The sequence below is a fragment of the Podarcis raffonei genome, chromosome 12, assembly GCF_027172205.1.
Source record: "Podarcis raffonei isolate rPodRaf1 chromosome 12, rPodRaf1.pri, whole genome shotgun sequence".
Lineage (NCBI taxonomy): Eukaryota > Metazoa > Chordata > Lepidosauria > Squamata > Lacertidae > Podarcis > Podarcis raffonei.
In genome coordinates, this window is record NC_070613.1 from 14501058 (window position 1) to 14518816 (window position 17759).

At 42.8% G+C, this 17759-nt stretch overlaps 1 protein-coding gene across 4 annotated transcripts in view; it reads right to left on the reverse strand.

Annotated features, from left to right (window-relative positions):
- DIP2C (disco interacting protein 2 homolog C) overlaps nt 1–17759 on the reverse strand; it is a 295768-nt gene that overhangs the window by 91694 nt on the left and 186315 nt on the right. For all 4 annotated transcript variants that reach the window (XM_053359327.1, XM_053359331.1, XM_053359330.1 and 1 more), the window contains 2 exons: nt 12080–12205; nt 10165–10374 (listed from right to left, as the gene is read on the reverse strand). In XM_053359327.1, the coding sequence (XP_053215302.1) occupies nt 10165–10374; nt 12080–12205 (336 nt within the window). The remainder of the gene's footprint in view (nt 1–10164; nt 10375–12079; nt 12206–17759) is intronic.

Here is a 17759-nt window from a genome sequence, read left to right on the forward strand (position 1 = left end):
CACAGGGGACTGATTCCTAAGAGGAGTTGTCATAACCCTGTAGTCACTAGGAGTAAGGGTCTGTGGAATTTGCTTCCATTAAAAAAAAATATGATCAGGCCAGAATCCTTTGGGAAACCAGCAAACAGGATTAAAGCACTTTACCCTCCTGTGGTTTCAAGCAACAGGTATTCAGAAGCACTGCTGCCTCCAGCTGTGAACCTAGTAGGCACAGTCAGTATTTTTCCCCCAAATTGCTCAGTTAAAAAAATAAAACAAAATAAAGCCTTCTCCTATTTTCCAGTGTTCTGCCCCAACAGCAAAATCACTGAGGTAACCAACAGGATTTTTTAACGCTATACACACTGTCAGGGGCTCAGGAGCAGAAGCACAGGGGAGAGAGGAAATGGAGAGTGAAGGGGAGGAATCCGAGGGCAGCGTAGGGGAGTATGACAGTGACCCGAGAGATTCCATGAGCTTCTCCAGCGAATCAGAAGATTCCCAGAAGGGGGCGCCGATGGTCAGGGCAAGGGGGGTCCCAGGGGGGACGCACCAGAAACAAGGGGCCAGCGGGGACTCCCAAAGCAGCAGCGGGGGATCAGGACCAGCTTCCCCACCAGAGCGTAGTGGGGGGGAAGAGTCACATGTGTCAGGACCAGCGTCTCCTCCAGCGGGGAGAGAAGATGAGTCAGGGCTGACCACGCCTCCATCGGAAAGTGGGGGAACGGAGGGGAGGTCAGTTCCAGCTAGCCTCCCCGAAGGGGGGAGCAGTGACAGCAGCAGTGCAACGGTCAGGAGGAAGGTTGCAGGCTGGGCGCGCGCGCCAAGTTCAAATGTACAGGCGCGCGGGACAGCAGGAAACCCGGATTGGGAACCAGGTCCTAAAGCCCGCCGGAGGGAGGGGGAAGATTCAGGGGACTCAGCGTCAGAAGAGTCTAGGAAGGGCGAGACCCCGACGGACAGGCGGAACCAGAGGAGGAAAGAGCAGAGGAAGAGGTGGAGCAAGGCTAGAGTCTTAAACTGGTGTCAGGGGGGAGGAGATTCAGACGGAGCTTCAGCGGTCTAGAGTTTGAGACGTAGGGCTGCACGCTGCGGCTGTGAAAGTGAAACTGAACTTCAATAAAGACTTTTATACTTAACAACGAAGCGGCGTTGGTCCTTTGTGAGCTGGGACCTCGGGCAGCTCTGACACACACACTCTCTCTCTCTAATTTACAATTTGATTGTGTCAAAATTATTATTTGAATTTATTAACCCCCCCCCCTTTTATAAAATAACTTTAAACCAAGTTCTTGCTGGCATCCGTTTGTCTCAGGATGCAAGCTGCTTCTATTTTAGTTCTGCTCAGTTCTGTACTGATAATGATCCCTTCACCATGAACCTTCCCCCCAGCTTCCTCACAAGGAAGCCGAGGCTGCAACCCTGTGCTTTCTTACCTGGTACTAAGCCCCATTAAACACAGAGAGATTTCCTTCTGAGTAGACCTATATACTACTGTACTGCGAGTTAACTATACAGCGAATTCTTAACGAGTACCAGGACTTCAGCTCGTGCATAGAAGGAAGCATGTCCAGAGGTGGCATGTGCCCATTGCAACTGGCAAAGCAAAAGGCTAGGCAGACAACTGAGTGCCAGTGATACCCCTTGGACTATTTGTAAGAAGGCAGGTAGGGGGCAGGCTGCAGGTAGGCTGAGCTAAGTGGGGCAGTGCCCCATTCACCCAAATGGACCAGCATCTCCTGGACATGTCTAAGCCTCTTTTCAGTATTTAGCAGGTCTCTGGATCTATGGAAATTCTAAAGGCTAGAAAACGATTCTTATAGTCAAAACAATGCACTTGTCAATCAGACTTCACTCATTGGCTAAAAACACTGAAAGGTGGGAGCAACTAGATCTGCTTATCTTATAAGAAATTGCTTAGAAGGTTGTCTGCACAGTTTGCTCCAACTTTACTTCTAGGAAGGAGAGTATCTTACTTTAAAATAAAATAAAATTAAACGCTGCAGGCACGGATCGTGCTGTCTATAAAAAGCTATGTGGAATTGCCTTCTGTTCTTCCCAATCCATGGTAAGATGAACAAGAGGGACGTCTACTCGAAACCATTCCTTAGTAGCAGTTTGTTGGCAGGGCAACCAGCTACAAAGCTTGGAAGAAGTGATGAAGTTAGCCAAGTGGTTCAGTGCCACCGTCAACCATGATGTAGGGGAAAGAATGACTGGAACTCATCCCTCCTTCTGAACTATGACTTTTCGCAAGGGTCAAGCTTCTGAACAGCAGAAGGAATACCGAATGCAAACTTCCCCATCTGCACCTGTTCACTGTAACTCTTGAACTACACAAAACATGTGGTGGTGGGCGAGAATGCATTTTGCGTATTGCGTCTGTCACTGAAATTGTGCATTGCATGTTTTGCATATCGGAAAGAGATAATTAACTCTGTAAATGTATGCACTGCCTAAATGGCTTTAAGATGACATACCAGATCCAAAATAAAAGTCATTTAGAGAGGGTGGCCGCCAAGCTATGCTGAGGACTCAACCTCCGCTACGAGAGCTCAGCAGGCCCATTAAGTAAAATTAAGTTGTTTCAGAAGAAAAATGACTCTGATCAACATATGTTGATGATAAATATAGGAACAGTGACAGCTGTAAGACTTCAAAGTACATCTTCCCTTCACAAGCATATTCATTTGCATTGCCCCATATCCCGGTCCCTTTCAATAAATTCAATCTGTAAGCCACCAAGTTCAAACAGCTGCTCTCCAACAAGAACTACAGATATTTCTGCCACCGGATCAAAATGGTCTGCATCATTTTACTAGGGGAATAAGTTACAATTCGCTGCAGAATTAAATTAAAATACTTCAATTGCATCTTGCTTCTGTTTGGTTGCCAGTCAGGCTCTCATTTCATGTCAGGCCTGAGTGATGCAAAGGGGAGGATGAAGAAAGATTATTAATTTGCCACGTGGCAGGTACTTTAGGTGAGCAGATTAGGAGAAGTGTGGTGCAGCAGCAACTGGGCCAAAATAGGGGTATATTGTATTTAGATACAATAAATTCACCACAGTAATTAGCAACTAAAAATACTCATATAGAAGAATAGTTAGGCCACTGGGAATGGTGAATTATTTAAATGTCATTTCATTCAAATGATCAATTTTTGGGGGGGGGGTAAAGAAGAAGAAGAAGTTGTCCTCAATTCATAGGACAGAGTTCCCACCTTCAGTGGAGTTACACGATTCAACCATTTTGCACATGAAAAAAATAAAGTAAGAATCCAGCCAACTTCTGAGCCAGCCAAAAGGTGTTCTGGTGTCTGCCAGCTCTACAATTCTTTGACGAGCGTAGCCACCTTTCCATTACCAAAAATAAACACTGCTGGGAACTGGGAATTCCCTTTTTAATTCCAGTTACTAGAACAAAGCATTACTCGCAGTCTAAAATTAGCTCATTTAAAGAAACAAGGTTTGGTCATCCAATACTTTCTTTCTTTATGCAATGGCACTTCCATACTTTTGCTTTTCCAATGGTCACTAACTACCAAAAGCGTTACCTTCGTTGCTCTGTTAAAATTCCAACCATTCCCATTAACTGGCTTCAACTTCTGTGTTTTTGACCATGTCTTCTGTTTTTTAATCAGCCTGCACTCTTTCATTTGTACAGCAAATCCCACCACTATTCCCAGTCTCCAGACCAAGGTGTGTACAGTGGGCACCACCCAGTAGTAAGAGGTAGAGAGCTTGGGTGGTACAAGATAAGTGGCGCTGGGAAACAAGAATAATGTGGCAAAATAATGTGCTTATTGAAAGACCACCCTCAAAAGGCAGTTTGGCACTGGTCCTTTGCCTTTCCAGCATGTGCATGAGCAATACAAATAAAGCAAAACAAGAATGACATGAAAACTATGTTGTCCCACTACCTTGGTTAGAATTTGATACGGTCCCAGAGGGTTTTTGAGAGTGGGGTGAGAGAAGAGTTTTATCCTACTCTTGCTCAATAGCCTTGATATAATCTTAGTGAGTCCAATGTATGTATTGATTTAAGGGACGACTGAGGCTTCTTATGTAAGGGAATCTTAGTATTAGTATGTTTAGGAGTTTCAGTGTTGACTTTCATTTTAAAAGACTAAAAATATGGGACACCACAGCAATACTTTGACACATGGTATTTTTGACAAATTGTACATCGAAGCTTATGCAACTACCAATAGCCTGGCAACTTGTTCCAATAATTCTCTGCTAATTCTGTTTTAATTTCTGTTTGGAACATTATGCATCTGTTTCAAAGGATTTCAAAGGTTAACTTGCAAATGGAAATTCGCTGCCAACGACAATTGCTGAACTACTCTCTGTACTACATGGAGGATGTAATATTGGTCAAACAGAACTGAGCTCTAGTAATTACCTAGAAGCAGTTCCCCTCAGTTTAATTGCGGTGCATGGAGGCATGAGAACTTGCTGTCAATGTAAGAAAATGTGGGACCATCCTGAGGATGCTTCAGCAAAGTTAAAACAGTACTTGAGCATGAATGAGATGGACTTAGCACACAAGGTCCCAATAGTAACAGTCCCAATGGTTCACACAAAAAAGACATGCACGGTTGTCTTCAATGTCAATACCTTCTGTTTCAGAAGCAGGATGTCTCTGGCTACCAGCTACTGCGAAGCACAATCGAGGAGAGTGCTGTTGCACTCATGCCCTGCTTACAGATTTCCCATATGGCTGGCCACTTTGAGAACAAGATGCTGGACAAGATAAGCCAAGGTCTCAGCAGGACTCTTCTTCTTCTGTGCTTATCAATAAGGGTTAACATTAGACCTCATCAGGCCATTACTTGCCTGAAGAGGGGAAGCATGATCAAAAAGGCTGCAGTTCCTCACATTGAGCTCTGTCCCCATAGGTGTGCAGCTATTCCCACCCACATCTGTGCTGGGCATAACCTCTGAAGCAGGGTGCTTGCTCTACCTTGTTGTTGTTGTTTAGTCGTGTCTGACTCTTCGTGACCCCATGGACCAGAGCACGCCAGGCACTCCTGTCTTCCACTGCCTCCCGCATTGCTCTACCTAGGGAGCCTAAATGTGTGGTTTAGAATCCTGGCCATTTAGGCTTCTTAATCATGCAGGCTTCCTGCTTCAGAAGTCGTGTCCAACATGGCAATGGTGGGGAGCAATATGAGCCATGTGACGGGGCAGGGATAAACATGGGCCTCCTGCTGCCATTTTCTTTACACTTGGCCTCTTCACATGTGTTACACCCCAAGAGGGCTATTCCAAAGCTATAAAGCAATGCACACTTTCCTGACAGCAAGTCTCACTGAATTCAGTGGGGCTGACTTCTGAGTTGCTATGCACTGGGATGTCCAGTCTCTCTGCCCCAAAAGAGAAAGGCAGAATCAGTTTTTGTCTAGGATGCCCCCTTCATTTCCAACTGCAAAGACAATTTACACCTGCTGCATTTATGGACACCTGCGTAAGTCAACAAACCACAATTCAAATAAATAGCACTGCATAAAAGGTCTGGACAACCCTTGGGCAAGTTTGCGGTTACTTTGAAACCCAGTTATATTTCCTGTTATGGTCCCCCATACCCGCTCGATACACTTCCTTGGGGGTTCTTTAGCATCTGAACAAGAGGGTAAAGATTTCACCTTGGACCTTGATCCCTACTGAGTTCAGAATGGAATTTTTCCATTCTTCACAGCCAGAGGTATTGAGTGCTGCCTTTGAAAAATTCATATTTGTCACAATTAGCACTTTCAGAATGCAGCAGTTTGTCATAATACCACGTCTCCCACAGTCAGAGTAATTTACAGAGGGTGTTTTCCAAAGGGAAACATGGGAATTTGTATTTCGGCGTCATCAAAAGTACATTGTTATTTCTGAGTAACGGTGCTGGGAAGGGGAGATTGCCCCAGTGTGCTGTCCTATTTTTAGGGCATGAATGAAGCACTCCGATTACTGGACTGCTTTTCTTTAAAATTCTACCTTGTGGGCAGGAACACAGTCTGCAGGAATCTCTCTTCTTTATAATAAGAGAAAGAACTACCATTGGACCTATTAAAGTCAGACTTTCTATTCCATTTTTCAAAAAATGAAATAAAAAATGTGGGCTTGTACAATTTCTCTGCTCTGGGAGAGAAACTTGAAAGCAGCTTACTCCCATTCGCTACCTGCTAACAAGCATTTAAGGAGACCCATCTTGCATTCCCATCATGAAGAGAGAGGTCGCTCTGAGCACCTGTCTCCCATCTAATTAAGAAGCTGGAATTGAACTGCAAGTCAAAACTACAGACGTGTCTGGTACCAATCTGGTCCTCGGATTCCTTTCACAGTCTGGGGTTGTTTTTTTTAAAGGGAACTAGTGACTTGACTCCTCTATACAAAGTGCCAATAGGATCAGTCTATGCATTCAGACAGTGAAAGCGTGATTCACATGACAAGCCCATTGTGTGTTATGCTTGCTGTCTGGAGAAATCTCCACAATGAAGACTGAAAGCCTGAGCAGTCACCCAAACTGGGGAGAAAAGCCATCTTCAAATCTCTAAAGGATTGTCATCTTGAAGATGGAGCAGGTTTGTTTGCTCCTGCTCTGGAGGACTTGAACCAATGGATTCAAGCTACAAGAAAGGAGATTCCGACTAAACATCAGGAAGAACTTTCTGACAGTAAGAACGGTTCAACAGTGGAACAGGCTCCCTCAGGAGCTGGTGGACTCTGCTTCATCTAAGTGTTTTTTTAAGCACAGACTGAATTGCCATCTGTCATGGATGCTTTAGTTGAGATTCCTGCATTGCTGGGGGTTGGACTACATGACCCTCTGGGGTCCCTTCCAACTCTACAATTCTATAATTCCAAGTATGGAGTGGGTGGGATTGTGGGAGATGGAATAAATATCTTGTTTCCTGGACACATTTGCCATGCGCTCACCTTAACTTGTGCATGGGAAAAAGCAAAGTAGATCCTGCAAGTTTGAGGTTCACCCACTACTGATGAAGACAGGACTGAGCTAGCTGGGACAATGGACTGACTCAATCTAAGGGAGCTTCCTACGTTTCTAAAACAGTTGGCAGAAACACACAAGAGGCCTTTCTCAGTTGTGGCCCTTGTTCTCTGGAAATTACTTGATTCGGCAGACCCATATGGGATCAGGTATGGTTTTTCTGGCCCTACTGGGTTTTGTATTCACTTTATCAACCACTTGTTTGTTTCTATCCACTTATGGGCTTAAAAAACCCAGCCTATAAATATTCTTAGTAAATGCATTTAAGAATCTATAGGCTCCCAGTTGGCTCACACAGTCTCCTGGTAGAAAGGGTCGGTTGGAAGAACCTATATTAGGCTTATGTGCACTTTGTCATGTGTGCGCACACCTGCCTTGAATGGCACCTGTACATAGCTGTCAACCTTCCCTTTTTTTGCGGGAAATTCCCTTATTCCAGCGTGATTTCCCGCTGCTTCCCACTGCTATCCCGGATTGTTAGATATCCCGTAGACTGTACCCAGGACAGGTGAGGCTGCTGATCCCTTATTTTCGAGGCTGCTGATCCCTTATTTTCAAATCTGAAAGTTGACAGCTATGTACCTGTACATGAACCCAGCCTGTGCTATCTCCCCCCTCCCCTATTGCATCAGAAGGACCGGCATTCACAGATGTAATGTGTGTAGGTTCTAATCACAACCAGCGCTCTTCATTCAGGGTGCAAAGGAGTTCAGAATTTGATCCACTACCCAACTTTCTAGGGTCTCTACACTCTGGGGAACTATGAATTCAGGCATCAGTCTCTTGAGAATAACATCTTTCCCCCAACACCAACAAACATACAAGAAAAGAAATAGCAAGAGTTACTGCGCCAAGTCTAAAATTAACAGCATGCCACATTATTTTTATAAAGATATATTTAAATGCAACATTCAGACATTGTGACTAATGCAACCTTTCAGAAATGGGATGAAATTTAATTCGTCATAACTTCCTCCTGTACTCCGAGAGGAAGTCACAGAGGAATTCCAAATAGGGACAATCACCTGTAGAGAACCTAAGAGGCTCCTGAAAAATATTTTGGAGAGCAGAGATGAGCTTCAAGTTGAGAGATACATTGAAGGAATGCAGCATTCACTTAAGAATGGGGGAAAGTTGCGAATTAGAAGAAGATTAATATCGTAGAGAGATTAATAGGGCAATCCTATACATACCCACTTAAAGGTAAATCCCATTGTGCTCAATGGTGCATACTCACAGGAAAATGTGCATAGGATTGCAGCCCAATAAGGACATTTGCCAATTGTCCAATACAATTAAGGACTTTTTAAAAGGTTGCAAAAAGAAACACTTCAAATTAGGAAAATTCAAAATGTTTTTTTGTTTGTTTCCAGCTCCTTATTTCAGTCCTCAGGCATGGCATTAGCTAATTCAGGTTTTCCTACACTACTTCTAGAAAGGCTTCTTGCAAGCCTAACCATATCATACTGAATTCACTGGAGCTTATACCCAGGTGAGAGGCTTTAGGATTGCATCTTAAATTATTATTAGTCTTGGTTTCACTCTCTAGAATTAAGGAGCGGGGAGAGAACATTTCGTGCCCCTCTTCTCTTTCACAGAACATGTACTTCAACTGTCTCTATGCTATGTAATGTTCGGTTTACGTTTTACAAGGGCTAAATGTAGGTACCAAAGTAGCTGAACTGCTTGATGACCAAAGTAGGGGGAAGAGTCTTCCGGACTTCCCAGGAAAAAGAGAAGGAACAGAAGTTCAAGATGCCGCACTCAAAACACTGAAATATCCAGTTCGGTTCATACTAACTCTGTACCTTCCGTGCCTAAATTAACTTTCACCTCTCTTATAACGAAAATAAAAGAGGAGGGGGCTCCTGAAGCTTTAATAGCTGTGTAGAAGAGGGGATTTCATTATGGCAAGCTACACCTGCCAAAATCTTCTCTTTCACACACTTACGGAAGCCGTAAGGGCCTTGTCGCCTTGTCTTTTTTTCCTCATATCCTAGTTAAAAAGGCTAAAAACAAAAAAAGGTCACTGGGAAAGCTTTCATATTTTCAGAACCACCCCCATCGCTTCTTATTGAAGCCTCAATACAAGGCGAAATTCTAGGCCAGTTAAAGCTGTAACAGCTTAAGAGTAAGCCATATTTTAAGTAAATCACAGAAATGCATAGGACCAAATTCATAATGTATAGAACCAAATACAAATCATCAAGAATAAATTGCATTAGGTTGCAATAGTCTTCCACCCTCAGAGACCGTCGCTGGCATCTCCCCCTTTATTACTTAAAGAGTAAATCCTATAGAAAAAAAGTGAGATTTACTTCCATGTAAACGTGTTTAGGATTAGGCTGGAATGTTTACTTACAAGTAAATCTCATGGGCATTGATGACACTTGCCTTCAATGAACTAGGTGCTGATTTGTAGGTCTAGCTCCGCTCAGATGATCACCCATGTACAGTCACAAATCTCAAGCAAGAGGGCAGAGTGGGATAGCCACTGGCACATCCTGCCCCCCATCATTTGGTTATTTGAACAGACCCTACAGATACAGGATTCTCCAAGTCAACACAAAACCTGCATTTGCAGGAGGCCCAACTGCAAGCAAAAAGCTTATATGTTTGTATGACCCATTCATGTGAACATACCTTACCATGCAGACGATGGAGCAGGGCCTGCCACCCAGATCCCATTCTGCCCCTCCTATGCATGGTCATCCGACACGGCTAGTCATGTGAACAGAATTTTCCCCCAAACATTCTCCATTACAATCTTGCCTAAAACATCAGTCTGCACACAGATACTTAATACCATGTGCTTGCTCAGAAAGAGAGAGATATATATTCCCATGTTCACCCTTGAATAGCCAGTATGAGGAAGTGTTCTGTGCAATCCAAAAGCATACAAACACCATGGCAAATCTTGCTTGGTCCTACAAAAGTTATTATCTCACTCATTCTCTGAATTCTGAAAGTCTACCATCCAATTAACAGTACCAGAGGATTTTCTTTTTTAAAAAGAAAACAACAACAGAAGACCTGATGGGAAACATACACAAAATGACTTTCACTTGTTTCAATAAATGGTAGAAAACCTTTCAAAGAAATCCAGGGCATTCTGAGGTCCAAAGGACATACACTGTATACGCAGGGGGAAAGGAAAGAGAGATAAAACAGGAAGTAAACACACCTATATGCGTTTGCGCCATTACATCAGCTAGCCTATGTGCAGCACCGCTGCCGCCACTTTGCGTTGAAGATGAAGATGTTGTAGATGTGGTAGAGCCATGGATGGCTTGGCTGATCCAGTGTTCCATATTTATACTCCCTTGGCTTGACGTTGGAGTTCCCTGTGAATCGCCCTGTACAGAGCCTTCATCTTCTGAACCAGATGAGGTATCTAAGATTGCAAAAAGGTGACAAAAGCTTTAATGGGAAGACAATGAACATGGAGACAAAGTGGCACAGTCCGAGGCACAGTGGTTCTCCCCCCCCCCTCAAAAAAGTGAGCAATTTGAAAGCAGTAATATAGACAGTTGAATTGAACATAGTCAGAGTTTCATGCAACACGTTTTACTATGTGTTTTGTTAGAAGACGACAAATACTGCAGAATTGACAAAGAGGAAGATCTGTCAAAATAAGGCAATGTTTACCCTTTTAGTCATCTGAAGCACAAGTGTTTCTCTACCCAAGAAGTACACTTTACCTTCAAAAGTAGTCATATTTTTTTGGCCGGGGGGGGGGGCACAAGGCTGGCCAAAGCAGAATTGGAGGGGGGTAACAGCAGCAAGAAAGGCAATGTTTGGGAGGGAACTGCACCCTTAAAGCCTCCCCTTTCAACTAAAAAGTTATCATTTCAGCCCAGTTTAAATGCAAAAACTGTGCAAATTAGTCTGGTGCTGAAGGCTTGGCAGAATGAAGATCCAGACCTATGCCCACAGACCTGGCTGCAGTTAAATCCCAATGAATTCAGTGAGATTTATGTTCATTCAACTTCTTGGCTACAAGGACATTTTAGTAAAGGTAAAGGTAAAGGGACCCCTGCCCATTAGGTCCAGTCGTGGCCGAGTCTGGGGTTGCGGCACTCATCTTGCATTATTAGCCGAGGGAGCCGGCGTACAGCTCCGGGTCATGTGGCCAGCATGACTAAGCCGCTTCTGGAGAACCAGAGCAGCGCATGGAAACGCCGTTTACCTTCCCACCGGAACGGTACCTATTTATCTACTTGCACTTTGATGTGCTTTCGAACTAGTAGGTTGAGTGGAGCAGGGACTGAGCAACGGAAGCTCACCCTGTTGCGGGGATTCAAAACGTCAACCTTCTGATCGGCAAGTCCTAGACTCTGTGGTTTAACCCACAGTGCCACCCGCGTCCCAAGGACATTTTTGACTTATGCCAAAAACACGATCCGTTGTTGTCCTGTGGGCCCTGTGCACCACAACAGAAGAGGCCCTTCTTTGAAATGATTTCTCATGGAAGTGGGATTCAAAGCCATGCCCCATCTGTGCATCTTAATAGGTGGGGCTGCTCAGACGTGCACAAAAAGCCAGGCTGATTTGGGCTCCAGTTATCAATATATTGTCCAAAACCAGTCTGAAGTCCATATTGTTTTTGACCTGGAAATCTTTGGTGTTTTAGGGCTGGGTAATATATTGTCCAAAACCAAGTCCTTATCATGATATCGGTTTCATAATTTTTGACCTGGCAATGCATTGCGAATCGTGGTTTGTGTGCGCTTGCCATGCAAAAATCACAATGTGGGAAAAACCGTGATGCCAGCCAGTGCCTCTGCACAGTAGACGATATATTGCGATGTTGAAAACCAGATATTGTCCACCTCCAATCCTATACAAACATACTTGGAAGTTAGTCCCATTCATCACAAAACTACTTATTTACAAATAAACATGACCCTATCACACTGTTTCTGAGTGGGGCCGGAACTACTGCCAATCTGAGACTGTCCCACATCCGTACTTTTAAAATGCATCCAATTGTGATACTATCATATTACATTAATGCTAACTTGCGATTAGCAAACTTGTTTTTTTTTTAAAAAAAGCTTTAAAATTTCACGTTAATGGATGTTGTGTTAGTTTCTTACCTGGAGGTGTGTAGGCGTCCATCGATGTTTGCACCACCAATGAACGTCGCTTGGATGGCATAGGCACTGCCATCTTCCTTTCTTTATGTTTTGCAAGAGCTGCCTGGACTGCTTCTGTATGAACATCTGGAATGAAAACCTAAATATCAGTTTGGAATGCCAGCAGGAGAGGTCACGAACACAGGTAACTTTGACCGTGTAAACTCCTTAGTCAGAGACATACTTATGCACCCTTCAAAACATTCCTTCACGTGTATTTGTTTTTCAGCTTTTAAAAAAATTATGTACACATTTTAAAACTGTTTTTACATTTGTAATTATTTATACAGTGGTACCTCGGGTTAAGTACTTAATTCATTCCGGAGGTCCGTACTTAACCTGAAACTGTTCTTAACCTGAAGCACCACTTTAGCTAATGGGACCTCCTGCTGCTGCTGCGCCGCCGCAGCACGATTTCTGTTCTTATCCTGAAGCAAAGTTCTTAACCCGAGGTACTATTTCTGGGTTAGCAGAGTCTGTAACCTGAAGCATACGAAACCTGTATATGCTTTACTGCATTGTATATTGCTTCAAGATGCCTCACATCTTCATAAAGGAAATAACAATAATAATCAGGAGGAAGATGAAGAGAAACCCAATTTTGCAGCGGTTCTCAGAGAAATAAAGCAGGAAGGCATGTATTAGTGCTAATGCTAAAATGTGTTAAAATAATACTAAACACACTCTCTGTGAAACAATAAACAAGAATGGTTTATTGTATGGAAAAAACTGAGAGCTACAGTGCAAAGAAGATGTTTTACACACTGATTATAACCTTTTCAGTTTGATGTCTCTCTGGTTGCTAGTTGGCTGCTAGCTTCATTTGGTGCTGCTGTTCTTCATTAGTTTTTGCTATTATTTAGATTGGGTTTTTTAACTGTTTTATTGTTTTTACTGTATTGTAAACTACAGTAGTACCTCTGGTTGCGAACGGGATCCGTTCCGGAGGCCCGTTCGCAACCTGAAAAGAGCGCAACCTGAAGCGCCGTATCTGCGCAGGTGCACGGCGCGATTTAGCGCTTCTGCACATGCGTGAGCGGCGAAACCCGGAAGTAACCCTTTCCGGTACTTCCGGGTCGCCACGGGACGCAACCTGAAAAGACCATAACCTGAAGCGTCCGTAACATGAGGTATGACTGTATTCTAAAGTCACTTTTTGTAATCTAAAGCAGTATATAAATCTAAGAAAGAAAGACAGTTTGATCAGCAAATGCCAGAGCATAGTCATTCTCAACATATTTGCCTACAAAGCATCACTATATAGAAGGGATGAGGAAACTCTGGGGCTACAAATGCTTTTGGACTCCATTTCCCATGATCCTCAGCCAGCATGGTGAATGGTCAAGGATGATGGGAGTTGTAGTCCAGCAACATCTGGAGAGCTGCAGGTAAGCCATCTCTACTATATAGATTGGATTACTAAATTGGATTACTATCTCAACAAATATTCAAACTCTACTCTATTAGAGCTCAAAGAAGTGATGTTCCTTTATGAGGGCTGCTCCTCTTTCTGCTGGCAAATTCACAAGTTAGTTTTTCCGACTATAAGCTTGTCTTCCATTCTGAATTTCTGCCTGCCATGCAGCTGTTAAAGCACAGCTGCACTGCCAGGGAGAAAATCAGGGGGTCTTAGCACTTCAACCCCAAACTGCATAGTTTAAGTTAGTTTGCCATCCAACTTGGAACTTATCTGGAAACAAAGCAAGACTAATCAGATGAAACATTGCATTTCAGACTTAATGCATTTTGTACTAGCAACAGAAACAGCCCAAGGATATCAGAGAACCCCCATCACTTGCTGATCATAGAAATATATTTTGCCTTATTGAATTGCTTCATAAAATTCATGGGATTGGATAAAGATATAATTGTACTTAGAGGCCCACTGAAAGTTAGTGATGACTGACTTAAGACCCACCGATTTCAATGGATCTACTCAAAGTATGACTGTATCTGGGTCTAACCTATACATCTTTTGAGAAATAAAAGGAAGACTGGTTGGAAAGCATCTAAATGATCCAATTCTGAATCCTGTGTTGGCTTTTATGCCATAAGTACAGAACACTTCTATAGCTGTATTAGCTAATAAAGGCTCAAAATTAGATCACAGTGAGTAGAATGCATTTGTGAAATAGCCTTTAAGATTATAGTCATGTTTCAGACAGACAAGCTCTCTTTGAAGACAAGTTTCTTTTGCTGAGAGACAACAAATGGGCAGCAAAACGAACAGAATAAGGAAAAACAGACACGGATTATGTTTTTTTTTGACATATAAACATGGATTAAGAAAAGTACTTGTATCTTGTTTGTTGTTTAAAGGATAAATTTTGAACCATCTTCACTGATGGAGGGTATGAAAGTATATTTCTAGTGTAATGCAACAATGATAAGGATACTAAGTTTACTGGGGAAATAGCCCCAATGAAAACAAAACAAAACAAAAGTGTTTCTGAATAAATATAGTGAGGGTGAGCTTATGAAAACCAGGATGCTGAACACATTACTTGGAAATAAGATCAACTGAAAGCAACTGTACTTAACTGTCGAGAAGCTTGTCTGAAATTCAGTGAACCAGCACAAGTTAGGAAACGCCACAAAACGGAAGCCGCAATACTTAGCATTCAAGTAATATAAAATCTTGGCTTTAACCGTTTATGCTCTCAGAAAAAGAGCTCAAGACCATTAATGCCAAGTTTCCAGACTACTTAAAGTACACTTCCACATATAGTTTTCCTTATCGAGTATTTACTTAATTGAAAAGAAGCCATGCCGTCTTCTAATATACAAAAGTGCAGCTTGCTCAGTCTCAGGGTCCTAAAAAACAGGGAAAGGGGAGCTTTTTCCCACTCTGAGACTTGAAACATTGCTAATAATCTGGACTGGACAACGAGAGAGAGAGAGAGAGAGAGAGAGAGAGAGAGAGAGAGAGAGAGAGAGGGAGGGAGGGAGCGCACCTTTAAACAGAGAACTGTCCACCGGGGGCGGGATCCAGTACAGTGGTACCTCGGGTTACATACTCTACAGGTTACATATGCTTCAGGTTACAGACTCTGCTAACCCAGAAATATTACCTCGGGTTGAGAACTTTGCTTCAGGATGAGAACAGAAATCGTGCTCTGGCGGCACAGCAGCAGCTCGACGCCCCATTAGCTAAAGTGATGCTTCAGGTTAAGAACAGTTTCAGGTTAAGAAGAGACCTCTGGAATGAATTAAGTACTTAACCCGAGACACCACTGTATTAGTGTAATATAGGGTTAGCATTTATTTTCAATTCCACATAGGTTAAATCAGGGTGTTAATACTCTACCACACAGGTACTGTTCTGCGGAAGAATTCAGAAATTTTATTTTTTTTATCAGCAAAGCATTCTGCACCACCAACATCTAACCCAAACACTTGTTTATTGGGAAGTCATATAAAATTTTAATTAATTCCTAGTAAATATGCTTAGACCCATGGCCTACAATGGCCTATTGAACAGGCAGTTAATAATGTATCTGCTCATTTTATCCAATGTATGTCCTTATTAACTTTAAAAAGGATTTCAGGGCATTCCTTTGAAAACAAACCTTTGGCGTATAAACTGTTGTTTTATATCTGCTGCTACAGCTCAAACTGTATTTTCTCTGTTGCTCAGTTTGAACACAGCACAACCGCTTTTCAGGGTTTTTTTTCCAGGTTCCTTTATATTTTTTTAAAAATCGGGTTGCTATTGTTTTGTGGGGGTTTCTCTGCTTCTCCTGCCTGCTTCTCTCTTTTCTTAAGAAAAGCCAGAATAGAAAAATATGATCCGCTAAATAAAACATAACCACTCTGATGTATGCTAGCTGATATTACCCTTCCGTTTCCTTTCCTTTGATCTCCTTTCCCTTCTTGGTTGGTTGGCTCATACACTGGATTCAATTTGTGCTTCTTGCTATTCTTAGAGAATCAATATAAACAGTGCAAAATGAAGTGACAAGATTGGGAAGGCTAATTGCTTGACTTGCGCTGAGGATGTCTGCGCAAGATTCATTACTCAACCTGTCAAGCATTTATTCTAGGTGGCCTGACAATAAATAGTAAAAGTTAGGGATAAAGTAGATGTGGCTACTACTACTAGTACTACTAGTACTACTACTACTACTAAGCCAATGCTTTGCACAGTTTTATCCTCACAACAACCTGGAGAGGTGGATCACCTGAGTAATAGTGAGCACCTCAAGATCGCCCAGAAGGCTTAATGGCTGTGTAGAAGTTTAAGTGAGATCTCCCCGGTTGACGTTCAGGGCTCTCTCTGTCCTTGAGGTCAGATTCTATGCATTTGAGGTCAGATTCTATGCATTCATGTAGAATGCAGGGTTGGGGTCAGATTTCAAGAGCCAAAAAGGGAGTGTGGAAAAAGCTCTTCCCTGCATCCACTAATTAGCCCCTTCACCCATGAATGTCAGCCTCACTTGCTACTGGAACCCAGGTATGGGCTATACAGGAACAGAGAAGATTCAGTTCCTCCAGCTCACATGTTTTTGCTCCTTAAACCAGACTCCCACTTCTATCCATATGAATGCAGCAGATATGGGTTGAAACACTGGGTAAATGTCTAGTTATTTTTAATTCTGTCCAACACAAAAACACTTCCCATTTTATTTAACGCTCTTGCTCGTTGGGGCAGCTTCACGCCATCATTTATGTTACCAAAATTTCACTACAGTGGTACCTCAGGTTACATACGCTTCAGGTTACATACGCTTCAGGTTACAGACTCCGCTAACCCAGAAATAGTGCTTCAGGTTAAGAACTTTGCTTCAGGATGAGAACAGAAATTGTGCTCTGGCGGTGCAGCGGTAGCAGGAGGCCCCATTAGCTAAAGTGGTGCTTCAGGTTAAGAACAGTTTCAGGTTAAGAACGGACCTCTGGAACGAATTAAGTACTTAACCTGAGGTACCACTATATGTGGTTGGCTTTGGCCACAGGCACACTGCCAAACGCATGGAGAGATTATGAAGTGAGCTTGTGGCAACCAGAACTTCCGACAACAAAGGAGGGTAGTATTCTGCAGAGAATACAGGAAATGTGTCTCCTCATGTTCTACCAAAGCAGAAGTCCATTCAAGGATGAGGTCCACATCACCTGCAATATTTTGATGTTTTGCAAAAAGGGTGGTGCGTAAATTCTCTTCTAAATAAGTATTATCATCTTTCTCTCTCGTATCAAATCCTATCATCTTGCAGTGCAGACACTGGATTGCAATGAAGATCTCTGCAGTGGTTAATAAGGCAGTCACATTCCCACCTGCCTGTTTGCTTCCTAGTTCATCCATCTGCACCCCTTCCCCAAACCACCTGCAGTGGCAGCAAAGCTAGTTTCCAAACCTAACAACTCCTCTACTTCACAGAAGAAAATATAACTGCCTCAGAAGCATAAACAGCTTTATAACTTAATGATTCCTTGCGGGTTCTGCAACTTCCTAGGTCCAGAGGAAACTGAACTTGCTCTCTTTAAGCATGGAACAAGTCTTCCTGTCTCTTATTGCATACAGTAAACAAAGCTTTCCCCTTTACAGAAAAGACTTCCATATCTTGGTAATTTCAGTACAGTTCTAGAGACACAGAAAAAAACCCTAATGCACTGTAGCCTGTAGGTGATTTATTACTTCCACCTT